This window comes from Anas platyrhynchos, chromosome 2, assembly GCF_047663525.1.
Source record: "Anas platyrhynchos isolate ZD024472 breed Pekin duck chromosome 2, IASCAAS_PekinDuck_T2T, whole genome shotgun sequence".
Taxonomy (NCBI): Eukaryota; Metazoa; Chordata; class Aves; order Anseriformes; family Anatidae; genus Anas; species Anas platyrhynchos.
Window position 1 is genome coordinate 141,654,824 of NC_092588.1, and position 24,081 is coordinate 141,678,904.

The following is a 24,081-nucleotide window of genomic DNA, read 5'->3' on the forward strand; positions in this document are numbered from 1 at the left end:
CAAGGCAAAGGAGAGAATACCACATAAAACCAGAGCATACCTGATCAAACTGCAGAAAAACTATCCAAAGAAAAAAAAAAAAAAGATCAATACTTCTAATAATTTAGGAAAATAAAATAACTGGGAAAAGACACTTGAGGATAACTGTTTTCTGGCATGGCTTCCAAAATATTTGCTAAGTTTCGTTATTTTTCTGTGCAATTTAAATAGCTGTAAAAGCAGAGCAGTGATCTGCCAGCCATAAAGTTCTCCCTTGTCAAGTCTTATGGCTTAACAACACTGACAAATGTAGAAAGTTTTACTAATAGTAGGACCAATGGATTTTGAAATATATATAGCAATGAGTTACTTTAATGAAATTTTGTATCATGAAATTAGATTTTTCTTACCATTATCAGAGGTTCAATCATGCAGGTCTAAAAGAAACTACAGGGTCACAATAACACAAGTCATTTTTGTCTCTTTCTGCTATGGAAAAAAGGGGAAATCTTTCAGGCCACTCCCGAAACCAAACTAAAGGTCAGGCTTTGAATGGTATCCAAACCTTTTTCTCTCTCAGTATTACAAATAAATTGCTGTACTGCAAACTCTGGTAGTTTGTCAGTACTTCTCTGCTCCGTGCAGCAGCAGAAGGAACGAGGTATGACAGCAAGTACTTTACTGGGTCTAAGGTTTTGCAGATTTGGAACCCATGATCCAAAATAACCAGTGGTAACAGTGAAAGGTGTGAATACAGAAAGGAAGGCATGGACGGAAAGGAAGGCAGTGCCAGCCCAGGCTTCCTGGCAGAGCACAGACAAGGAGCCAAACTGCAGCCAACAGCCCTCAAGGGGCTTGCAGGGCCTCACCCGGAACCGATTTCTCTGCTTCCCCTCTTCTAAAGAATATTGGCTTTTCTCGCTGGAGCAACCATCTTCTCAGCAGCATAAATGAGAACCTCTCTAATTTGTTAGCACTCTTCTATTTTGGTTATCTATTTAATGATGAGGGGAGAAAAAAAGTGCAGGATATTGCTCTTCTTAACAAAAAATATAATTTTAATACTTCAAAATAATCCGTCATTCAAGTTTATGTTTCCCAATCAATATTTTCTACCTTAAGGAACATGTTGCGATGTTCCTTACTTCTCTGATGCCAAACACACCAGCCATTCCCTAGTGGTACAAACACTGCTGGTTTGGGCACTGACACAGCTGGATGTGGCTGACTTCCCAGAGTAAGGTATAAAACATCAGTGAGAAATTGTGAAAGGTTATGAAATGAGGGAGCAAGCTTTTATTTTTCCTCCACTTTCCTCTCTCTTTCAGATGGGTACAGTGCCTGACACCGTGCTTCTCTCACCGATGAGGTTTCAGATGGGACTACTGAAATAAGCAATTACCTTATCAGAGGTTGACTCTTCTTCAGTTATCTTCTGCTCTCTCTGGTGAGTACAGACAGGGCCAACTTTTGGAAGAATTAACTGCAGTGATATATTCCTACATGAACTTTTATGTGTAAATTTCTCCCTCCAATCTAAGGAGGAAAATCAATTAAGATACCTTTCAGAATACACCTAGATATTGCATTCATTTCAGCTTTTACATGTAGACAATCAGAGTTTGTGGAAAACATTTAATAAGGGAAGGGAAGGGAAAAGAAGGCAAAGATGTTCCTAAATTGATAGTTTTACAAAAGGGAAAAAGAACCTCTATCTCTTGCTATGCTACCCTGTATTTTTTGTTTTGAGATTGTCATCTTATTTTTAACTGAAGCTGAAAATTAAAGTATTCTGAGTAGCTAGAGTCAATTACAGTCTTCATGTGTACCAAGTTTGATTATAATAGAGGATTTCAGTGCTATTTTATCTGAAGAAAATACAGATGCAAATATATACAGAGAAGTTGATTAGGCCTTTACCTTCTTCAGTCTAAAGAAATATTAAAATGGATAATTCCAATAGTTTCACTGAAATAAATGTTATTCTCACCACAGAGCAATAAGGATGACTCATGTCATAGGTACATCTCCAAGTTAAGCATTTTACTGTGTATAAACAGTGATGATCTGACAATTCCCCAGATCTGAAGCTGTTTTGCAGCTGATACCACGTACAGGTCTTTGGTTTGTTTGTTTGTTTAAGCAAATGCTGGCATTTCACATAGAAATTTAATTACAGAACACATTAGGAGTAACATAGGATGTTCAGGAAATATAACATTAACAGGAAGCAAACAAAAAGCAGATGCTATTTTCTACTTTGTTCAACTATGAACACAAGTATGCATCAGCAAACCGAATTGAAAATTTAAATTACAGACCTTTCAAACTATTTAAATTCCCTTCTTTTAAGCGTAAACTGCTATAGTCAGACCATATCTATACAAAGTAGCATGAAATCCTAAATGGTCTGTAGTTACCCAAGATGCAGGACAGACACTTCCTACTTTGGCTTTCTGTCCAGAAAATCACTTTCAGATATTTTGGAATTGGACCAGATGTAACCATGAATGAATTGAACGAAACCTAAAACCTGATGACTGCTAAACATTTACGTAACCTGAAACCAAATCACTGCCCGTATTAATTTGTATTCAGTGGGTAGGGAAAGGATGCTGGGTTTAGAGTGCATGCGAAGAAAAACCGAGACAAAAATGGATGGCCGCCAAATACATAAACATGGTGTCCAGAAAATAACAGATTGTATAGAACATCCTCTCTCTTCTTCAACAACAAATGTTGCTGAACTGATTAAAAAAAAAGAAAAACCACAAAACAACAAAACATCGCTTTGTGGGTCATAGGGTGCAACTGCAACTGAAAAAATAGTTTAGTGGTCTTTTAGTTCAAGAACTTTGTGACGCATTGTATCAACGCTGGTATTAAACTGGGAGTCAACCACAGGAAAGACTTATGATTTTTTTAAGCTAGCTGAGCAGAATGAAGAAAATAGACCCAACATTAATCAGACATGTATAATTAACCTGTTCCCTCATTATCACTAATGATGTTTTGGAATCAGATTATTAAAGTAAATGAAAATTAATTTTTTAGATGGATGTGCTTCAAGCAGAGAATAATGTGGAATGGCAACTGAGACACTGGGACATGCTTGGATATATAAAAGTACAAGATTCAAATTTGACATTAGAAGAGAAAAACACCTCTTGTTCACAATACAATTACACATGTAAATTTGCTAATGACATCCATAGAGTGATTTATCATAATGTTAAAAATATGTCAGCAGGAGGAAATAAAATGAATTTCATTTTTTTTCCTTAGCTTTTGTATAATTATGTTATTTTCTATTAGGTACGTGGATTTTAATTATCTGAATCTTCCAATGAAACAACTTTGACACAGTCTGAATTATGTGTAACTATAGCACTTCATATTTTCCCACTAATTTCACAGTAATTCACCTGTTAGATTCTTTTGTTGGTGCTGCTGAAGGCTGAAGGCTGATCATAGTACAAGGCAAACTGGACTGAGCCTTTTTAAGAGAGGAAAAAATTAAATAACCTCATGGATCTCCTGGATTAAGCCTAAGCATGTCTGCCTACCCAAAGTGACAATAGGACTAACTTCAGGGAAAACAGACAGACTCACATAAAAGGAAACTTTTTCCAGTAGCTGTGTGGGTGTGCTTTCTTCTCTAAAACAGAAGAAAGTTATTCTGTGAAGAAAAGCTTTTCAACAGAAATCTTTAAAAATATAGGTTAAAAGAGCAAAGAAGAAAGGGCTAAAACATAAGCAACCACAACAGTTGTGTGATCTTACTTCATGTCATTAACATCATGGATTTTATCCAAATAAAAATAGTTCATGAGTCACAGGACACATATACCAGGTATGTTTAGATTACCGGTTAAATGCATACTCTTGAAAAGCTTTTAAGGGATATGCAAAATATGCTAAAGCGGGAAAATAAACTACTGCACACCGTAACAAGTGTTCTTATGGTTTCTTTATTAGTTTAAAGGAAACTGAAGCTAATAACAACATGTCTCTTACAGCTCAGAGCAAACTATTGGTATACAGCTACTTTGCATTTGCAATGACTTCCCTGAGGAAGTCATTGAGAACAGTTGCGTATGGTACAGAACTAAACTCTTCAAACTTAATACAGCATGACAGAAGGGATCTCTAGTCTCCAGCATCCACAGGTAAACTTGCTTCCTGGATTTTCCTATACATTTTTTCCCTTTATTTTATACTAGTCTTCAGTTCAGTGTCATCAGTTCTATTTTCCTAAAGAAGACAAATGGCTACAGAAAATCTCAGACAGGCTGTGAAAATCAAACAATAACTGAATAATTGTTTAACATGAAGCTTTTGTGCTTAATGAACTTTAATTAAAAAAAATATACTCAGAACACTATGCTAGTTTTTGGACCAACTCATGTCCTACAGAAGTCAAAGGGCACTGCTCAGAAATGGAAGCCTTCCTAGCATTGTTTCCTCTTGATTAAAATTCAACATGTTAAACACAGCTGATTAGATCTATGCCCACATCACATACCAGAAGCAAGATATCTTCCAAGTTCAGATCAACAGTGTCTTGCAGAGGTCCATTGTGCACCACTACTCCAGTTCAGTGCATTCTGAGAGTTACAAATTCTGTTTGGAAGGGGCAATAATGGACTGCCAGAAGTCATACAGCAAACAGCTTCAGCTGAAACTTTTGAATTGTGCAATTAAATAAAAATAACATTTTCAGTTTGGCAGCAGAGTATGTGACCAAGACTAAAGGGATGCTGAAGTTCCTAAAATTCTGCCTAACACAAGAATCTAACACAAAATGGCCCTTCTGAAAAATCTTATGCGACACATAAGAACCCATGATGTGAAGTACCTTAATTGTAACGGGTAGCATGATGGGCTGAATGAAGAAAACACATTCACGATGAGAGTTGAGACAGACAAATTAATAGTCAAAAGGCATCTTATACTGCAATTTTAGTACTTAAAAAGTGTAATAACTTTAAAAGCCCTCTACTTCACATTTTAGAAGCTCCCACTTCTGTATATGTTAATCGGTATCTCTAGAGTAAACCCCTCATTACACTGAGTTGACAGAAACACAAGTCGGTTGAACTGCTCTTCTGGGAGATGCTTGAAAGCGTGCAGTCAAATTTCTGCTCCACTGAGCTTACAAATCTTCAGGTGAGGATGTTACTGCTTCAGACTCTGTATTTTGCTTTGCCGTGATCGTTGATAACACATATGTGCTGAAAAAAAATACAATACAGATTGCAACAGCATAGTTGATTACATCATTAATTAATAATGAATTGTGCAGAAATAATTCTGCTTGTCCAATCCGGTAACCTTGCCATTACTCCTCCCTCTCCAGAGACCTGAAATTGAATCTGATCTCACTTTCTAGCTGCAGTGAGTTCTTCCACTTGCAATTCCCAGCTTTCTGCTCCACCCCCGGGAGGATCACATGAAGCAATGGCAAGGCTGGCAATGCTTGCACCTTTTTTCCATCATCATCTCCCTGAGAAAAGGGGCAGGCAACACAGCACTAAAATGCCCCAGTTGTCTGAACTGTAGCTGTATTTCACTTTTTCTGCTGTCACTGCATTTACTGGGAGTTGTGGAACCGTGAAGTCCCAGGCTCACTGAAGATGGAAGCATGAGAGAAGTGACAACTTCTGCTCTTCGTGGGTGAGAGATGGGAATGAAGCTCCCACAGTGCTAAGCAGTGACTCCTCTGGATTATTTGAGATTTTACAAGGAGTTCTACACCCACTGGAAGGATCCCTTTAAGACACCCCAAAAATAAAATAGAGATTTCTGTTTTTTCTTAAATAAACTTACATTCAGATCTCTGAAGTACTCGTTGTAGTCTAAGGCATAACCAACCACAAATAAATCTGGAATTTCAAATCCGTAATCTGTATTGAGGCAAATAACAAACACCATAAATACAAGGCAGGTGGCTACTGCATAGCCCTTAAATTAACCTGTTGGTCCTCTGACCAGAAAACTACATATATGTGTAGCCAGTTCACGTTATGTTATTTCTGACTTAGAAACCAGAGTCAGCAGGTAGCAGAATCCACAGTTCCAGCTCACAGACTATTTGTGACAGGCATGTGAACAGTCAGTGGAGAGTAGGAGATGTGTTTACAACAATCAGTGGCACAACAGACATGTTGTGGAAGGAAGCCAAAATCAGACCCGAAAAGTTCTGCCTAGGTTGGGCAGCTCTGTTCATTTATGCATGTGATGACAACTGTCCATTGAGAATGAAAAAAGGTATTATCTAAATTCAGAAGTTACTTACAAACTTATGAAGAGGTTTATACACTTTCTTCTGAGAGTAGGCAAAGCTATTATGCATATTATCCTACCAAAATGTGTCAAATGCTTCTTAAATTAAAGCCCCAGTCTCATGAAGACTCATGCACACGCTTAACAAAGTAAATGCATGCAGCGTAGCTGAATCATGCAACTCACACTTCAAGCTAATCATAGCCATGTATCTTTATGAGCGTGAAGTTTTGTGCAGTATCAGCACTATATAAAATGAGTTAGACCCATTCCAAGTTGTTCATTATGTAACTAGAGAAAAACACAACCGTGTGGACACCAAAATTTTTGCATAACGTTTTTTACAGCATTAAAAATTTACAACTGCTCAAGAGAGGATTTTTATTTGCTTGTTAAAAATGATGGGTAACAGGCACTTTGAATCACACATTTGGGCAGGTGAGGAAATGACATAGCCCTGTTAGTGATTTAAAGGGTGACCTCTGTTATTTCATAAAATCCATCACAAATAAACAAGAAAGTGGTTAAAATCTGTTTCATTTTACAAAGTATTACATTAAAATATTAAGCTGTCCTTCATGGAGTCATTTTATTGTATTTTTTATATGTCTAGTGAATCCAGTAAAATGGATACTTTAATTTACTGGATTAAATTCTAAATGTAAAAAAAAAATGCTGTATAAAAAATTGCACAACCAAATGTCTGAGTCATAGTTCAGAATATTGGGCTAAAACTGCAGGGCCATGCTCAACCTTGATTAACTTCTGGTTCGTGAAGTTTCCCTCTCTCCCACACCCCTAATCTAGCCCCTTGATGCTACCTCCTGGTACCCTCCTCCCCACCTCAGCTGTGACCAGAGCCTTCTTCAGCAGCAAATCCTGGTTGATCTCTTCTAGGTGGGCCTATTTTTTCAGTATTCAGCCACATATCTATTATTACATCATTTATTCTAATGAATCTAAAATGGTAATAGCTTGGTATAGCTCCATTTAGGTCTTCATCTAAGCCCAATACAAGTACCAGTACTTCAGAGAGAAGTGGTGCTGGTATGAGACAAACGGAGCAGCAGGAGGAAGCTTGAAAAGCCCATTTTATTTTTTGCTTTTGGCAGGGAGGGATTTGATCATATAAATGTTTACCCTTTAAACGATGGTGCTTCTTAAAAATAATTTTAAAAATTACATTATTCTATTATAAAAATATAAAACTTGTGAGTAATTAGTTCACAGTGAAAAAAGCCTTTGTATCCAGGTGGAGTCCTGCAGCTCCTCTAACGAGACGTAGTAAGGAAGGAAAAGGAAGAAAAGGACTTTTTCTTCCATGTATTTTGGCAGAGACAGAAGATAAAGCACCCACCTTTCATAGATAACATTTAACCCTTCCATAACTTCCTCATAGAATTAGTGCTCTGCAGAAAACATCAGACTATTGAGGAGGCTAGGCTTAAACCACAATTGTATGAATCCTTCCATTGCAACCCATCTCCCCCTGACAACTGATATTTTACAATGCTTCTAGGAGGCTGCAGGATGATACGAAGGGCAAGTGACAGAATAATGGTAACTTCTTGTACGGTGATGTAAAGATTTTCACAACAACACTTACAGTCTGGTCTGTACCCATCAGGCCGAGATGTTCTTTTCACCAACAAACTGTAATTAAGAACAAAATTTAAAAAAAAATCCAAATATTCATCTGAATTACACACGTAAAAACCAAGCCCCTTCATCGAAAAGCTCCTGAGCCATACGAACCACTGCTCTTTTTCTGTTTCTCCTTCGACAGTATCCTAATGGCAGGGAAAAAAACTGGGTGTGTTTCCCTTCAAAATCTATCAGTGCCAGCCTTGAAATGGCTGAAGGGGTCATTGCCACTGCAGAACAATACAGAAGCATTTCCTTTCCTTTCCTCCACCCTCTTCTTAGTGACTCAGGCAGCTTCTCTGCAGAGCTCCCCATGCGATGCTGCAGCACAGAATTAAAACGGGAACGTGGAATGGGAATCTCCGCTGGGAAATACATTGGGCCAGAGCAATTAATTACAAAATTTTGTGATCGTTTTACTCACCTCGCCACTTTAATCATTTTTGGCTTGTATTTTTCTATATTATTAAGCAGAACCTTCATAGTTCTCCCAGTTCCAACAATATCCTTACAAAACATTAAAAACACAACAAGTTAAAAACAAAGGAAAGCTGAAACAAGGAAATTTGAACAATTACTGGGAAGTTGCATATTCTTATTTTGTGGAAATGATATATTTCTCCTAGTATATTGTGAGCCACATCCAAAAAGGGGTGTAAAGAGTGTGAGACTCTTTGAAGCAAGCACCTTGTACTCATAAAATAAAGACATAAAGGACTGTCCACTTCCTCTTGAAAACAGCTGTTTCTAGTATTTGGGATACTGCAAGGGATGGGGGATGACTTTACTGGGCACTGAAAGTATGCAGGGATCAGACTTTTCATATTTTATCCTCAAGACTATGGTACGTGAACATCTCTCCATCCCAGGACTAAATCTGCCCTATTTGTTTTTTTCTTAGACCAGTACAAATGAGTATTATCCAGATCTCATTTGGAGATCTCTCGTACATACCTGGCTACACAACTGAACACCACTGGAGAGCAGCTGTTGATCCTGAGCTTTACGGCTGTGTATTTTTCATTAGCAAAACCTTGCCTCTGCTCCTCAGCTACCTATGAGCATTAACAGAATTTGCTGCAGACATTTTTCACTTCTGTTACAGCAGTGATCATTAATGAATACGGAGCTCCCACCAGTTACTCAGGTCACAGTCATTTCTATGCCTGATGACTTTTTTCTCCTCCTTTTCCATGAAAAGACATTCCAGCAGCTGTGCATTTCCTTCATCATGCCACCTAGCCTCCTTCTCACACAAGCAGACTGGGCCTGAAATGCCAGCCAGATCCTGACGTGCTCTCTAAACATCCTGGTTGCTTTCCTGACATTTTAAAACAGAATCACCTACATTATTAATTAAGGAAGATTTTGCAGCACCGGTGAGGTGACACACATTCTTCTTCTCTACAACTGAACATCGCAGATTTACATCAGCAACATCTCTGTGATGGACCTCCCCAGGGGACGCTCCAGGGTGCAGTGCTAATGAGCAGGAGTCATGGGGACTTGAGAGAGTGACTGACGTTCTCATCCAGCATGGGAACAACCCTGAAGTTGTAAAGCATGTGTAGGGCTACGCTGCCATTTCACAGTCACGCTATAAGGAAGTTTATGGCATCAGTGCAGTTGATTCACTGTCCTCCAAGGAACAGAACGACTTGCAGAACAGGAGCTCACAAAGCCATAAAAATACCACACCAAGTGACGCAGAAAGTGACTGCTGGGTATCACAAGCAGAGTACAAATTAGAGTGCCAGCAGTGTAGTTTGATCCCTTGTGCAATTGCAAAAAGGCTGAGATGTTATTAAGCAAATCAACCCTTCCTCTTCACCACCTCCCAGCCAAAGAAGTCTAAACACAGTTGTGTTTTACCTAGACTTTACTATGTGACTTTCTCCAAGTACAATATGACAGAAGAAACACCCAACTTACCTCTACAATTAAAACATTCTGCAAGAAAAGAAAAAAAAAAAAAGAAAAACTGTTACACAATGTTCACAAACTAAAAGAAACAAATGTTTGAAAAAGTGAAATGAAGATAGGTCCATGTGCATATGTACAACAGGGCACAACACAAGGAGCCTTCCTGTTTCATTTCTGTGCCCTGAATAAGAGCCAGCCACAAATAGCCGGCAGTCAGGGCCTATGACTTTATTCAGCTCTGTCTAGATTACCTGCCTTGTGCAAGAATGGATGTAGCTTGGGAAAATACAACTAGATGTAGGAAATCCAAATGGGATGAACTGCACTTCATACCAGTGTGTCCAGTGGTGTACTACAGTGTACCCAATAGCTTACTAAAATACTATTTCCCAACTTTAATATGAAACTACAGCAATGATATTCTCACTCTGAAATAAATGTTCTTCCTCTCCCCCCCACCAGCAGCCTCACGGTAAAGGATTACATGGCGAGCTGTACCACCCATTCTCAGACCGTGACACAATAGCAAAAAGGAAGTTTTTTCACATATATCTCTGTATACACCTTACACGTGTGTGTACATTACGCAGATAGTTTCATGTCTATGCAGTATTCACCCAGCTGGCTTTATACTCCACTTCCCTTTCTATCAAGCTCGTTGGCTTTGCCACCTACACAAAATGGAGGCTGTCTAAATTTCTTTTCAACCACACAGTCCTAAAGCTGAGAGTTCGGAGAAAGACTCAAACACCGTGGAAAAGGAGTGTGTGAAGGGGGAATGCTTATAAACAGCACAGCTTTGGCAGTTTCATTCACTGGTCACAATTTTTTTTTTGTTAATCTGCAAACTGGAACTGATTAATACACATCACCTATATATATACATATATATGTCTATCTATACACACACACACGTATTCAGATTGCAGTCCCTCCTAACAATCACAGTGCTTGGCAGGGAGACGTGGCATGCTTCATGCACACAGCCATAGATATGCAGACTATGTTACCACACACCATATAATCCCCTGGATGCTTCTGAAATGGCAAAACACTTGGTCAAGTTGTGGAGGGAGCTCCCCGTAGCAGTTCAGCCGATGTCAGCAGTGGAGCTATCACTCAAGAAAGCCACTAATTTAGACTGAGCTCTGATGGAATGTGTGTTAATCCTGGAGGGTGGCTCCTTTTTGGTGTTTTCATAACAGGTTTCGCTGGTGGTTATCCTGCTCGGCACTCCTGACTTTCAACCTCCCAGCAGCTGACAAAAACAACTCTGGATCTGAAAGACCTAAACCTGCGGAGCTAAAAAGTCAAAGACCTCCTAACAACGAGAGCCCAAAGATGTCCTGCCTCTAGAAACATCTTCCTTCAAGAAAGAATGGAAGTAAGTCAATCCCCTAGATAAAATGAAGAGATCATGCTCAGGAGAAGCTTATGGCAGGCTTACAGGGACATGCATTCTTAAAGGAAGCCACTTGGATATGAAAGAGTTTGGCTCTCAGGAGAAAAACCCTTTCCAAAGCCTAGCCCAGGACACCTGGATCTGAGGCAGATCACTCCTTTCAGTCAGTGGACACCTGAAGATGATTTGCAGGTCTAATGGTTAAACCATCTCCATACATGCAAGTGTCATATTGGTATCTATGTATGTATGATACACAGAGAGCAGAAGAGTGGACAGGTATGCAGAGAGGTGTAGGAAAGAGCCTCAGCAGAACTGAAGCTGGAAACGAGCTCCTTCAGTACCAGCAAACAGACCACAATGACTGCAGCTGGCATCTGGTGGGAGAGGCTGACCCGATAACACGGCCTGGCACCCTGACTCACTCTGCCAGCTCGGTGCACCTCCTGCTGCTCCTCATGCTGTTTACAAGAACAAACATATCAGATATATTTTCCCAGAGGAAAAGCAAACATCTGGTGACAAGACCCATCCAGCAAGTACAGCATAAGATGCACCAAAACTGGCACGGCAGGGGCTGCAGCGGCCTGCATAAGTGAGGGGTAGGCAGCAAGGCAGGGGCCCCACCAGCCAGGACCCAGCCCCAAGACAGCACCCGATCCAACAGAGATCATAGATGATCAGGCATGTCATGGTGAAGAGGCAGGTCCGAGGGAAAGCTGGGCTGTCAGTCCACAGGTTGGGATCAGGCCCAGTGAGAGTAACCAGGGTTAAACACAGCCCGCTGATACCAGACCTGTCTGCAGTGGTGCAACAGGTCCAAGGTTGAGCTGGGAAGCCAGTCAGTCAGTCTGTGAGTCAGCCTGGTCCATAACGAGGCACAGGCGTGGCTGGAGCTGCCCCGAACATCAGAACTCAGCACAGGTCAGGCACTGAAAGCCTGGGGCTGAGCTGAACTGGAGCTCCTGTGTCCACAGGTGTGGGAAGGGGCCCTCAGTGAGATGGGTCAGGACCATTAAAGTTTATTAAGTGCACTCTGGGCCCTGAGAGATTTCAGAGAAAACCATAGTCCTGGGATGGTTTTTGCTACTGTAGCTGCTTCAGCTATCCTATCTCAAGAAGAAGCATAGATTCCCTTGCTTACTTGCAAGCAGAAATAATAATAATAAAAAAATAGATAATGAGGGGACAGCAGCCTCCATGCCCATGGAATTGGGATTAAACAAACAGGAAGGAACAGACCTTACTAATTAACTCCTGAGGAAAAAAGAATAGCAGACATTAATGGAAAGCAGGGCTCAGGATACCTTGAAAGGTCATCAAGAAGACTTTTGATATCCTTGGCCCAAAGAATCAACTTAAGCTATTGCTCACAGATATCTGCTTTACCTGTTCTTGAACATGGTGAGGACTTCAGAACTTCCTCAGGTATTGTGCCTCATTATCTAAGAGCAAAAATACAGTTAGAAAACCTCTTTTGTTATCTGACCTCAATACGTTTTGCTGTGGACACAGAAATGAAATTTTCCTCCTTCCACATTTGAAGACAGATATATTTGTTTCCTCTTCTCCATTTTAAACTGTCCCTATTTATTCAACATTTTCTCACAAGTTAAATTTTCTAGATCCCTGAATGTTCTTTTTTTCTCCTCTAGAACCTGTCCAGTTGGTCAGAATTCTTCCCCAGCTGTGGTGCCCCAAGCCAGAGAGAAACCTTTTCAAGCCTTCAGAAGAATAAGAGCCACTTTGTATGCCTTACAAATAGCCCTCCTTTCTACAAACTCCAATACAGGGGTTACATCTTCAGTAAAGGTATGCTGCTGTCTCATGTTCACCTTGGGAACTACTTATCGTCTCCAGCACAGAACTGTTGCTTAGTCAGTCCTTCCCCATTTGCACTTATGCAAAAGATGACTTCTATAAAAACACAGAAGTTAGTATTCATCTTTGTCGTTACATGTCATTCTTTGAGTCAAATTCTTAAAATAACTTCTTAAGATCCTAATCCTATCTTGTAGTATTTTTCCAGGTAGTATCATTAGCATGAAATGCTAATCCAGTCTTCTAAATCATGAATTAAATATTGTATAGTCCCTGGAGAATGTGCTTTAATTCACCCAGTCTGACAATGAAGCATAATTAACAGTTTCTTGAGAACAGCTTTCCAACCAGTTATACATCCATCTAATACAAATTTAATCTAGTCTACATTTCCCTATCACAAATGACTCACATGAAGCAAAGAAGATGAACGTGGAATCAGACATCCCTGAAGGACTTGTCTGGCCACAAGAGTGATAGTCACCTGCACAAAACTTCAGCTGAAGGGTAAGATCTCATATTGAGTAATTATCTTGAGAAGGAATGATATTGGTGGACCCTGAAATTCTCTGCCCAGTGCTTTGTTATCCTTACCACTTCCTACTCATATTCAGTAAGTCCAAGAGCCGTAAATTATATGAGCTGGGAGATTTGGTTCTGTGAAAGTCCCTTTAATCAGGTGGCTTGTCTATCTTAGGAAACACAGATTGTGCATAACACAAACCAGACTTTCTCATTATTGCCAAAACATTAATGAGAATTTTCTATGCTGTGGAGACACCCTGTATGTAAAGACTTTGTAGTGGAAAAGCCACTATAAAATACTGAGATATGGAAACAGTTTGTGTGTATAAGCAAGCAGGCATCCTGACAGAGATGACACATTACTCCCCATTTTGATTAGGCAGCAGGGTTACTGTGACTGATGTTACCATACTTAACTTGTGCTTGGGATTGAAGGCATTCAAAATGGTTTGCCAGCCTCTGGTACCAGAAACCAGTTCCTTGAAAACTATGGGATGTGCTGGGAAACTGGTGGTATTGCTACTTATCCTCTGCCTTTCTCCCACTGAAGCAGGCTCCTGCTAGAAGGGCTCCAGGAAAGGGATGGCATTGCAGAGCAGCAGAGAAGCAATCTGCAAAGGAAGGTTTTGACACACGGCATATCTGAGAGGAGGTAGTGGTGATGTGCAACCACAGCTGGTTGAAATGGATTAGCTTATCCTTGAGCAGATGGATAGGAGAAGATAAAAGAAGAATGTGACAAATTGCTACACTATCAGCAATGTCACCGTCATCCTAAATGCACAGCTGACTGCATCCAGCATCCGCTGGGAAAGGTCACAGGTATGAGCAGGTCCTGTGCAGCTTCACCATGAAATCCACCCCTGAGGTGGTGGGCAGGAGACTGGTAAAACTCATCAGCTCGAGGAGTTACCACAGCGACTGACAGCTGGAACAAACGACGTGATGCTAAAGGACTCTGAAGAAAAGGTCTTTTTCCAAGTCTATGTAAATGTTTGAGACTCTTGCACCACACAGATCAAAGCTGTTTTGTCCTTTCAGATACAGCTGTGGTGATTGCAGAGGAGGAAACCACATGAAAAGAAAAGTAATCTGGCCTTCTGGCATGCATTTGATATTTTCTGTCTATTTTTGGAGCTTGGAGAACAGGAAGCGGGAATATTTAGTGACACGTTGACTAGACTGAAGATGGCTTAATTTCTGAGTAGAGCCATCTTTACCAATATGAACTGTGAAGTATGTCCAGAAATCTAACAATGGCTCTAATATATCTGACAGTCAGACACACAGAGAAGAGTAATTTTTTAAAATATGTCCTGGAAATGCTTCTCTTAGCCCAAAGAAAGAAGGGGCAGTGGCTCAGCTCTCAAAGAAATTGAAAAACTTTTCTACTCAGCCATTACAAAAGAATCAGTAGCTCTCATCGCTGATGGCTCAGAGGAATGGTATGGAGCTGATAGATATGGGTGGCTGTGATTCGTGCTGTCTTTATAGCTTTTCCTACCAGGTAGTAGGCTGGTGCAATAAATACTTTTTGAATGCAGGAGGGAGAGGGTTTCTGATAAACTTACATTTCTCCAGTTTTGAGTGACCAGGGTGCACACAACTTCTGATTCTACATATGGATATTTGTACTGAATAGGAATAATACTTACAGTGTGAACTGGATCTACACAAAGATAAAATTTGCTTTCATATCTGTTTGTTAGGCAGTAGTAGAAATGATTCATTGCAGCATGGACATCTGGAAAAAGCAGGATGTTTTTGACAATATTAGATGTAAAATGCAGTAGCCATCATTTCTACTTCCTGCTTTCAATGGGAATCTGTCTCTCACGTTAAAAAGACACGTTCACTTTTATAACAAGTTTCAATGCATTTGTGAATTTTAAACTTAAGTGGGAAACCTGAAAGAACTGAGCAGCAGTTTTCTCTGCTCTATTGCCTTTCAAAGCCACATGAGCTAACGCACGGCAAGAAAGTAGGTTGATATTACAACACACGTAAGAAAAATCCAGACTTGTGATAAGCTGAAAAATACTCCAGCCCTGAGTCAATACATTTCTATTGTTTACCTTCCCACAGGTCAATAACAAAGGGAACAATGTCAGCTAACAAGACCAAGCAGAGTAATGCGATCATGTATACCTCCTGCCTGACAGTAGTAAGTACTATGGAAATTAGTTTTCACCTTCTTGGAAAAGAATAACTTTTTTTTTGTTGTTTTCTAGATTTTGAATTCATGATCTATTCAGAAACTTAATTTCAAAGAAAAAAAATCCTATGCTTTGAAATAGGTAGTGAATAAGCATTGGAGGGAAAGCTTGCCTTTATATTCATGTAAAATATAAAATTTTAACAAAGCAAAATGCCAAGTTGTAAATTTAAAGAGGAGGAGCTTTTCCTGGAAAGCTGATACTCTACTTAAATAACCAAATAAACAACAGTACTTAATGCAATACTACAGCTAAGAGGACAAACACGGTCCTTGCATGTCTAGCAAGAAGCTCAGGTAGGTACCTAAAGAGAATATTTTCTCCTTAAATGTCTCAGTATAAAATCAATAGAACAACATGCACACACATTTGAGGAAAAAAAAAAAAAGTTAAAAAAATAGAAATAACTTAAAACTGGGAAAAGCAAAATGATTTGAAACCTGGGAAAAACACCTTAGAGTGAAATATGGTTTGTAGCAGGAAGTAATAGCTTTTATTTAATTAACAGCCCTGTTCCCAGTGGGAGAACATTTTTCACAAAAGAACTTTGACCTCTCAGCCCACAACCTCAAAGCGACCACAAAATACCTTCAACAGCTGAGCCTGGGAATAAAAATTCAGAACTGCTGTATGCACTAGAAATCATGGACTCGATAAAATACTGGGTTTATGGCACGTTATCATCTTCCACGGCAGCTGACCTCCAACTCATTTATCAGTGTTCCACAGCTGTTAATTTGCTCTCTTATTTTAGCTCGGAGAAATTCTTAACATTTTTATCTGCCTCTTTGGTCATAGGGCAGGTGATCATGTAGGACAATCACCATTTTCTCCTGTACTGACTGTCTTAACTGATTACCACATTAGTTCAAAATTAAGAATTACTCCCAGTCTTGGCTTGAAGTCTGCCAGTTCTGTTCTGACGAATAGAAGGATCTGCATGCTTGAAATTTTGTTTCTTCCACATATCTCCACTGGCCTAATATTAATTCCCAGTTGTTAATTCTACCTTCAAACCTGCCTCAGTTACATCCTACAGTATGCCAGCACTTTACAACAGGCTCCCAGTGCATTGTTTTGTCAGATGGTCTCCAGAGGGCCCTTCCAGCCTCAACCATTCTGTGATTCTGTGACTTCAAAATAGTCAGTAGCTCAAAAGAGCAACTGTGGCCCCATTGAAGAAATTGGTGTGTGGCACCCTTCAGTCTGAATTACCCAAGAGTTCAGACAAAAATGTAATGGTGCTTTTGGATCTTAACAACTAGGTATCTCTAAACAAAGCTATTCTAGGCCAAATAAGTGTAGTGCAAGGGAAAAAAAAAATGGAAGAAAGAAAGGAAAAGTACCCTACCATGGCAGGATTTGCAGAATTATTAAGGTAGTAGTTCAAAAGGACAGATTTACCTATGTTTTGTAAAGATCACAGAAGGTAATCAGGTAGCAAGCTTAAAAGAAAGATAAAGAACTTTTTTACATGCATCTCAAACATGAAACTCTTTGCTGCAGGATCTTGTAGGACTATCAGCTGCATAACTGGAATTGCAAAGAGATAAGACAGATATGGATAGTAATTTTAGCACTGGACCTATTCAAAATGATAGCCCAGATTTAACTTTGATTCAGGAAGTCTACATACTAGTTATGTTTCATATATCCTTCCCCTACTATGATTCCAGTTGGCTGCTGCTGAGGATGTGACACAAGCCTAGACAGACCTTTCATCTTGTATAGCATGGCAGTAATGGAACGGTGGTCTTATGAGGGGAGAAAATACATGGAAATTGCAACTGGTGGAAATACTTTTCCCCGTAAGTCCCCACTGGTGTCCTGAGTTCCTTCCTCTCTCCTTTTTGCTCAGAACTATGCTTCAGCTCCTTAGGGATACGCGTTACATATTGTTAGTTACACCAGCTTATAAAGTATGCATGAATAAACAACTGCTGGAAACAGTGATTTATTTTATACATCCACTCCCACGGATAAAAGCATATTCTTACAAAAAATACAAAAGACTGAAAAAGAAAGATACAGTCCCACTTTGTGTATTTCTTTTTTGAAGGGTGAGAGGTGGAGGACTACAAAGCAGTATATTTTCATTCCCTTTAGGTCAATTTCCATTCAAAAGTCTGCATTTTCATTTAGACTATTTCTAAAGGCACTTTCTTTTCCTGTGTGCTCTGTGCCATCAAAAGATAGATAGATTGATAATGTAGTTGTTCAAAATGAATTGCTAGCCAATTATCAGTTTACTTATCATCCCTACAGTACCAGCTCTTTCAGCTTTGTATTTGGGCAACCTCAGGTCCCGTTGATTGAACAAGGCCTTTCATGACAACTTCAGTTGGGTTTGAAGAAGCAGTGACAGGGCTGAAAAATCATCAACAAACAAAAGCTAATGATAATGCATCAGGTCTCAGTGAGGAGGTCTGAAGGAAGCTACGAGGACAGCTGTTAGAACTGGAATCATTTAACAGTATGCACAAGAAAGAAATCCACATGTACTAACACCTCGTCAAGATGATAGGAAATAATGAGAGACTTCTGAGAGAGTAGACATTTAAGTAGGAGCTTTTAATGTGGTTCCAGAAAAGGTCATGAATTTCTGATTTTAATCCCTTCTGCTGAGCTTATGGCATCCTAAAAAGACAGTCACTGTAACTCAAAAATGCTTCTTTTAAAAAAAAAATCAATTTGGTCAGTGTCAGCTGCTGATGGGAGCAACTCGGTTAGTGCCTTAGGAGCCTATGTACTCAGACTCCAGCTGCTTAAAGCCTGTAAAACTAGTTCAGTATCTCAAGGATTTAACAGAGCAGGGGATGTAATGGAGGGAATGATGATGTGCTCTGACTGACTTAGTGCTCTTAGAGAGCACTGGTGTTGAATGCTGCACACGCACATGCCCTGCTCACAGCCATCTTCACAGCATGCTTCTGTTGGGCGTAAGAGGTAGAGCAAATTACCATAATCAATTGGAGTTAATGCAGAAACAGATCATACTTTCCTTGCTCTTACTTGAAGGAAAATACATAATCTTCTGATAGGCTGAAATTGGAAGGGGATTTTTCTGACAAAGGTGAGATCAACAGAATTATCAGCTCACGATATAAAGGCAAATGAGGCCACCAAGCCCTCATTAAAAATGGGACAGGAAGTATGGGAAGTTCCCTTTGTATGTACTTTTCTCCAGAACAAGAACAAAAAAAAAGTAAATAATAATGAACGCTACAGCAGATTACCTAAGAAGGAAGTGCAGGGAAAGGTGATTGACTATGGGGAAAAAAAAAACAGAGTATCTGTTGCTGTGGAAAAAGTGGTTAAGGATGGCAATTGTCAGAAGAGTAGATCGGTTAAAATTTAATTAAGAAAAAAAAACAATGACAAAAGTGACTACAGGTGACAGGTAAGTAGAGGTAAGAAGAGGTACAGAAGATTTGAAATGCTTCAAAATATGCCAAATCAACCTCTGAAGAGATGAAAAAGGTAAGACTGAATGTATGATAGGAATACGATATGATATACAGGTGTAAATACATACAGAGATGTGAAGACAACTGGGGACATGATTACTGCAGAAGTGTACAGTGGATTTTGTGTACCTTTACTGTCATACAAATAATCTCTTGTGCTGTTAAAATACTATCATATAAATAATCTCTCATGGCATTTTTTTCCTGCAAACTTAAGGGCATTATTCCAGAAATGAATACATACAGGGAGAGTGTAATTGTACTCAAGGCAGTGAATATTGAATGAGAAAAAATAATAATAAATACAGAACCAACAGAACTCTAAAACATGGAATGGTGAATGAAAGCATAATACATGTATGTATTTTAAATCCAGAGAATAAAACATGTTACTGCTGCCATGTGGATCATTTATCGATACTGAAATGTACATAATTAAGAGAATGCTAAAGAAACAATTCAAAGTTTGCTAGAAACTATGACAAGCAGAGAAAATGACTGAATAAAATAAGAGAGGAAATGAGAAAAATTAGTGTTGAAAGAAAGTGAGATTGCCTTATGCTCCTGGAACATGTTCCCATGTGACAAGTGGGGCAAGAAAATGATAGACAGTGGATAAATTGATTTGGGTGAGACGTAGACAAAGGAAGTTTAGAGATTTTCTAAGACACATCCTGCCTGAAGGAAGTGGGGACTGACTACTCAATGGTAGATATCTTCCTCCGAGTGAAACCTCTTTTTGATATGAGCTGATCACTTGTTTTAGGGAGAGCATTACAATAGTGATGGAATGATGCTCAAACTAATACAACTAATGCATAGAGAGTCATTCACTTTCCTTTTTTTTCTTGATCTCTACTACCTTCGATACTTTTCTGAAAATGCCCAAACACTGGCTGTCAACACAATGTGTTTAATATGAATAAGGGGAATAGTCCTTCACAAAGAAAATAAACATTGATCCATATTACAGACAGCTAGAATATCAGAAATTCATGGATTCCATAATTATATCACACTAACTAGGTAGCTACTTTGTTTTACTTCAAAATTCTCATTAACCTGACAAATATTACCTGACAATGATTAATTTTGTTCAAATTCTCTGTTATATGGAAATAGTGATAACTATAAAATATATATGAATCTAACTTTGAAAATAAATACATTATCCAAATGAAATGAGTATATAATTGTAAACATAAATTTTAAGTTTGTGAATTTGTCTAACTTGTCTCATTTACATGGAGACAAGTCAAATCAGTATAGGAACTTTTTTGAAAGGTTGTAGGATATTACATACAGAATGATATACAAAATAACTCCTGCCAGTAGACACTTTGGACTACATAACCAGCTCCAAAACTCTTGTGTTTAATGCTTTCTGAGCTCAGTTCTGGATATCAGATTAAAATGATAATTCCATTTCCCTTCAGCAAAGACACAAACCCTAATTTACAGCATATTAAGACAAAACATACACACATACAAATATAAGAGGTAAATGGCAATGATAACTCACAACACTGGTACAGCTGGATCTACTGAAATTTCTAGATCTTCTAAAATTTGTTTTGTTTAAATGCCATGAATACTTTAAAATGTTATGAATAATTACAGTATTATTCAGGATGATTACAGTATTAATGCTGAACATGGTTATACCATTTCTTCTTTTACCTAATCTGTAAATTTTCATTACCATCTCACTTTGAAACCATGCCTCTGGTTTTCTGGACAGCTACTAATTACCTCCTGTTTTCAAAATTTATTTATCTTTACAAACATTAATGATAATTTTTACCCAAATGAGCATTTTAACTTTAGAATAATTGAAAGCTAAGCAGCTACTTAACTATGAAATCAGCTACTGAGATATTTTACGTTCACTACTTTCATCATTAAAGAAGAGATTTTGAAATTATATTTTTTCTGCATAGAAATGAATAGTTACAAAGCATTAGAGTTTCAAGCTATATCAGGACTCATTTTTCAAGTACCTTTATTAATGATTCATACCATGGAAATCTTAATTTTTGCCTCTGTGACCTTCTTCATGGAAGATGAAATTCAAATTGTGTGTTACTTTTTTTTTTTTTTTGCATAACAGTTTGGATCTGTATGCTAACCCTCTCTCTCTCTCTGAATATTTTTTCTTTTTCATGGCTTGGGTCATTACACATTTTTTTTCCATGCTTTTATACTTTTAAAACAAAAGCTTTTTCTGTAGAGGTACAGAGGAGAGATTCTTCCCTTTGAAAAGCTGTTATCTTTAACAGCTTTTTAATTTTCTTAATTTTTTTTGCTTTCTCAGAAAAAAAAACAAAAAAAAAAAAAACAAAAAAAAAAGATTGCTGTAGAATAGCATTCATAATTATAATCTTTTTTTTTTTTTCCCCCAATAATAGGTAATTAATTGCTCACTAAGACTATTGAATAGCTGAAGTTCCACATATTATTACTTCCTGAAGACAACTTTAAGATTCAAATCTCAGAATCTTTTGTCTGCAGTTTTCAGAATTGTTAAAGTTATTTATGGTCTTGAACCTTACAGGAAGTTAATGGAACTTATATTCTGAACCCGTGCAGACATTTTAGAAAACACTTTCCATGATCATTAAGTTAATATGGTTTCACCTAGCATATTAATTTTTCAATATAATTACATTCTTCCTATAATAAGTATTCCAAGCAGGCAGAAGCACCCAGCTCCGTTAGAAGCAAGGAAGTTGAATTCTACCAGTAAGTCTTCCCCTAATTCATTCAGTGACTTTCAAGTAGTTACTAAAGCCAGCAGTTTTAAAAACGAGCAGCTAAACTAAGGTACTAAAAAACACTTCAAGGAAAGATTTACACTGACTGTAGGAGGCTCTGAATCAGTCCACGAAAGGCTGATTAGTAAAACGTGCCGAACATTTTCACTAATTGCTGAAGTCAACAACAGATGGGGGAGTTGGCATCTGTGGACATAAGGCCACTCCTTCATACATCCAACTTTAGATGCACAAGTTTGAACATTTGAGCTCAAGCCTTGTGTCCCACTTCTTCAATCAGTAACACAAGTTGTAAGAAAATCCCATTTTCACATCTTGTGAAAATGCTATTTACTTGTTCACCCACCAGCTGTGTCACAGAGACAACCACACGTACAACCAACCTCCCTTTCAGGAACTCTGCTCCCCATCCTACCCAACCCTCCTGTCCTGCTCTGCTTCAGCTTGTCCACACCCAGCTTCTATCCTGGGGCTCTTTCCCTCATCGGCCACCTCTGTCGTTCCCAAACCAGACCCTTCACACTTACCCAGGACCCCAGACTCCTCACCCAACAATCCAAGTCACCCTTACCCAAGTACCCTCCAGCCTCCCAACACCAAATGTTATGTCCCTGTTCCAGACCTGGGAGGGCACTGCCAACAAGAAAAAGTCACTGGGATTTTCAATGTAAGGAAAACGTACCTCATTTTTGGAAAGAACAGAACTATCAGGGCTGAAATTTTCCTTCTCTCTCATACACATATGCACACACAAGTACACAAACATCCTGATAATACAGAAAATTATATTTTGTCCCAGTGAACTCAAATTACATTAGAAAAAATGTATCTGGAAATGATATAAATAACTGAAAACAGGATCTGTCTCAGCAGGCTCTCATTATGAAACTTTGGGTTTGGAAGATGGGGAAGAGGAGCTGGCCTGGAAACTAAGGAAGAGCTTGGACTATCTGGGAAAGAGGAATGTCAGGTGCATTGCCAGCTCTGCCTACGAAGTAAAGAAGCATAGGCAAAACCATCACAGAAGAACAGGTTACTCCAGTGACTGTAGAAAGCAGCAAAGGAATTACTATTTCACAAGAACAAGATGAATGTTTTCCTGATAATTTGCAAAAACACAACCACCCAACAGAATTTAGAAGTGTAATTTGAGGATGTACCTATCACAAAAATATTCTGAGTACACTAACATTTTTTAAAAATTTAAGTTCTAGATGCATCAAAATCTATTGAATATTAATGAAATATTTAAAATTTCGTTCTTCTATTCATTTTCTTGTGTGCTACAGTACAACAAGGCAAATGAGTGGTAGCTCCTTTGAGTGTTTTGAAGAAACTGATGCTATTTACTGCCAGCTAATACAAGAGTAACTGCACGTACAGTACAAATAACAAAACAAGTATTATCTTGCCTTAATGCATAAGTAAAGAATCCATTTGTGACCATTTTCCACATAGACCATTTGCCTAATGAAATCAGCCTTCCTTCCTCTTCAAAGTACTGCTTTGTATTATCATGGTTGGATGAAAATAGCCTTTTCACTGACTCAAACCACTCTCTCTATTTCATTACCACAATGTCCAATCATAGCGCAAAGCAAATTCAGTCATACAGACAGTCTGATGTTGAAATAAAAAATCCCATTTGATTAGCTGAGTGAAAGGTTCCACTTTTTATAGTAGGCAAATTTATATTAAACTCCTCATGTGCTGAATTTAACAGGGATACTCAAAGTGCACTTTGCATGCATGCACCCTCTGGGGACAGAAAAAAAAAGTCCAGAACCTAAACAAGCTCTGGGGAAGCATTCCAGCACAAGTTTTGCCCACAATATCACTGATGATGTATGTGCAACTATTTGGCAAATGCCCACACTACTAGGATGGAGGGGATACATTCTGACCTTTTGGGGCATCTGCAATCCGAAAGCAATGGCATTACAGCAATCTAATAGAGATGAACACATTTCTTTGATTGCAGTATTAGTGTCTGGTTTGAAACTAAGAGATCATGAGCAAAATTACACAGCTTTTCTCAACTGCTT

At 38.7% G+C, this 24,081-nt stretch overlaps 1 protein-coding gene and 1 long non-coding RNA gene across 10 annotated transcripts in view; one reads left to right on the top strand and one right to left on the bottom strand.

Moving 5' to 3' along the window:
* Positions 1 to 3,960: 3,960 nt before the first annotated feature.
* PRTFDC1 (phosphoribosyl transferase domain containing 1) overlaps positions 3,961 to 24,081 on the bottom strand; it is a 45,313-nt gene continuing 25,192 nt past the window's right edge. For both annotated transcript variants that reach the window (XM_072033713.1, XM_027450624.3), the window contains exons 5-9: positions 9,841 to 9,858; positions 8,333 to 8,415; positions 7,871 to 7,917; positions 5,809 to 5,885; positions 3,961 to 5,213 (exon numbers count right to left, since the gene is read on the bottom strand). In XM_072033713.1, coding sequence (XP_071889814.1) covers positions 5,166 to 5,213; positions 5,809 to 5,885; positions 7,871 to 7,917; positions 8,333 to 8,415; positions 9,841 to 9,858 — 273 coding nt within the window. In that variant the 3' untranslated portion in view covers positions 3,961 to 5,165. The remainder of the gene's footprint in view (positions 5,214 to 5,808; positions 5,886 to 7,870; positions 7,918 to 8,332; positions 8,416 to 9,840; positions 9,859 to 24,081) is intronic.
* LOC106016793 (uncharacterized) lies at positions 11,772 to 17,662 on the top strand. 8 transcript variants are annotated; one of them, XR_002401784.4, is made up of 6 exons: positions 11,773 to 12,661; positions 12,889 to 13,045; positions 13,438 to 13,561; positions 14,130 to 15,024; positions 15,665 to 15,743; positions 16,304 to 17,662. It is a non-coding gene; the product is annotated as an uncharacterized lncRNA (long non-coding RNA). The 8 variants fall into 8 exon arrangements; XR_002401789.4 differs by having other exon boundaries at positions 14,133 to 15,024; XR_002401791.4 differs by having other exon boundaries at positions 13,473 to 13,561; positions 14,133 to 15,024.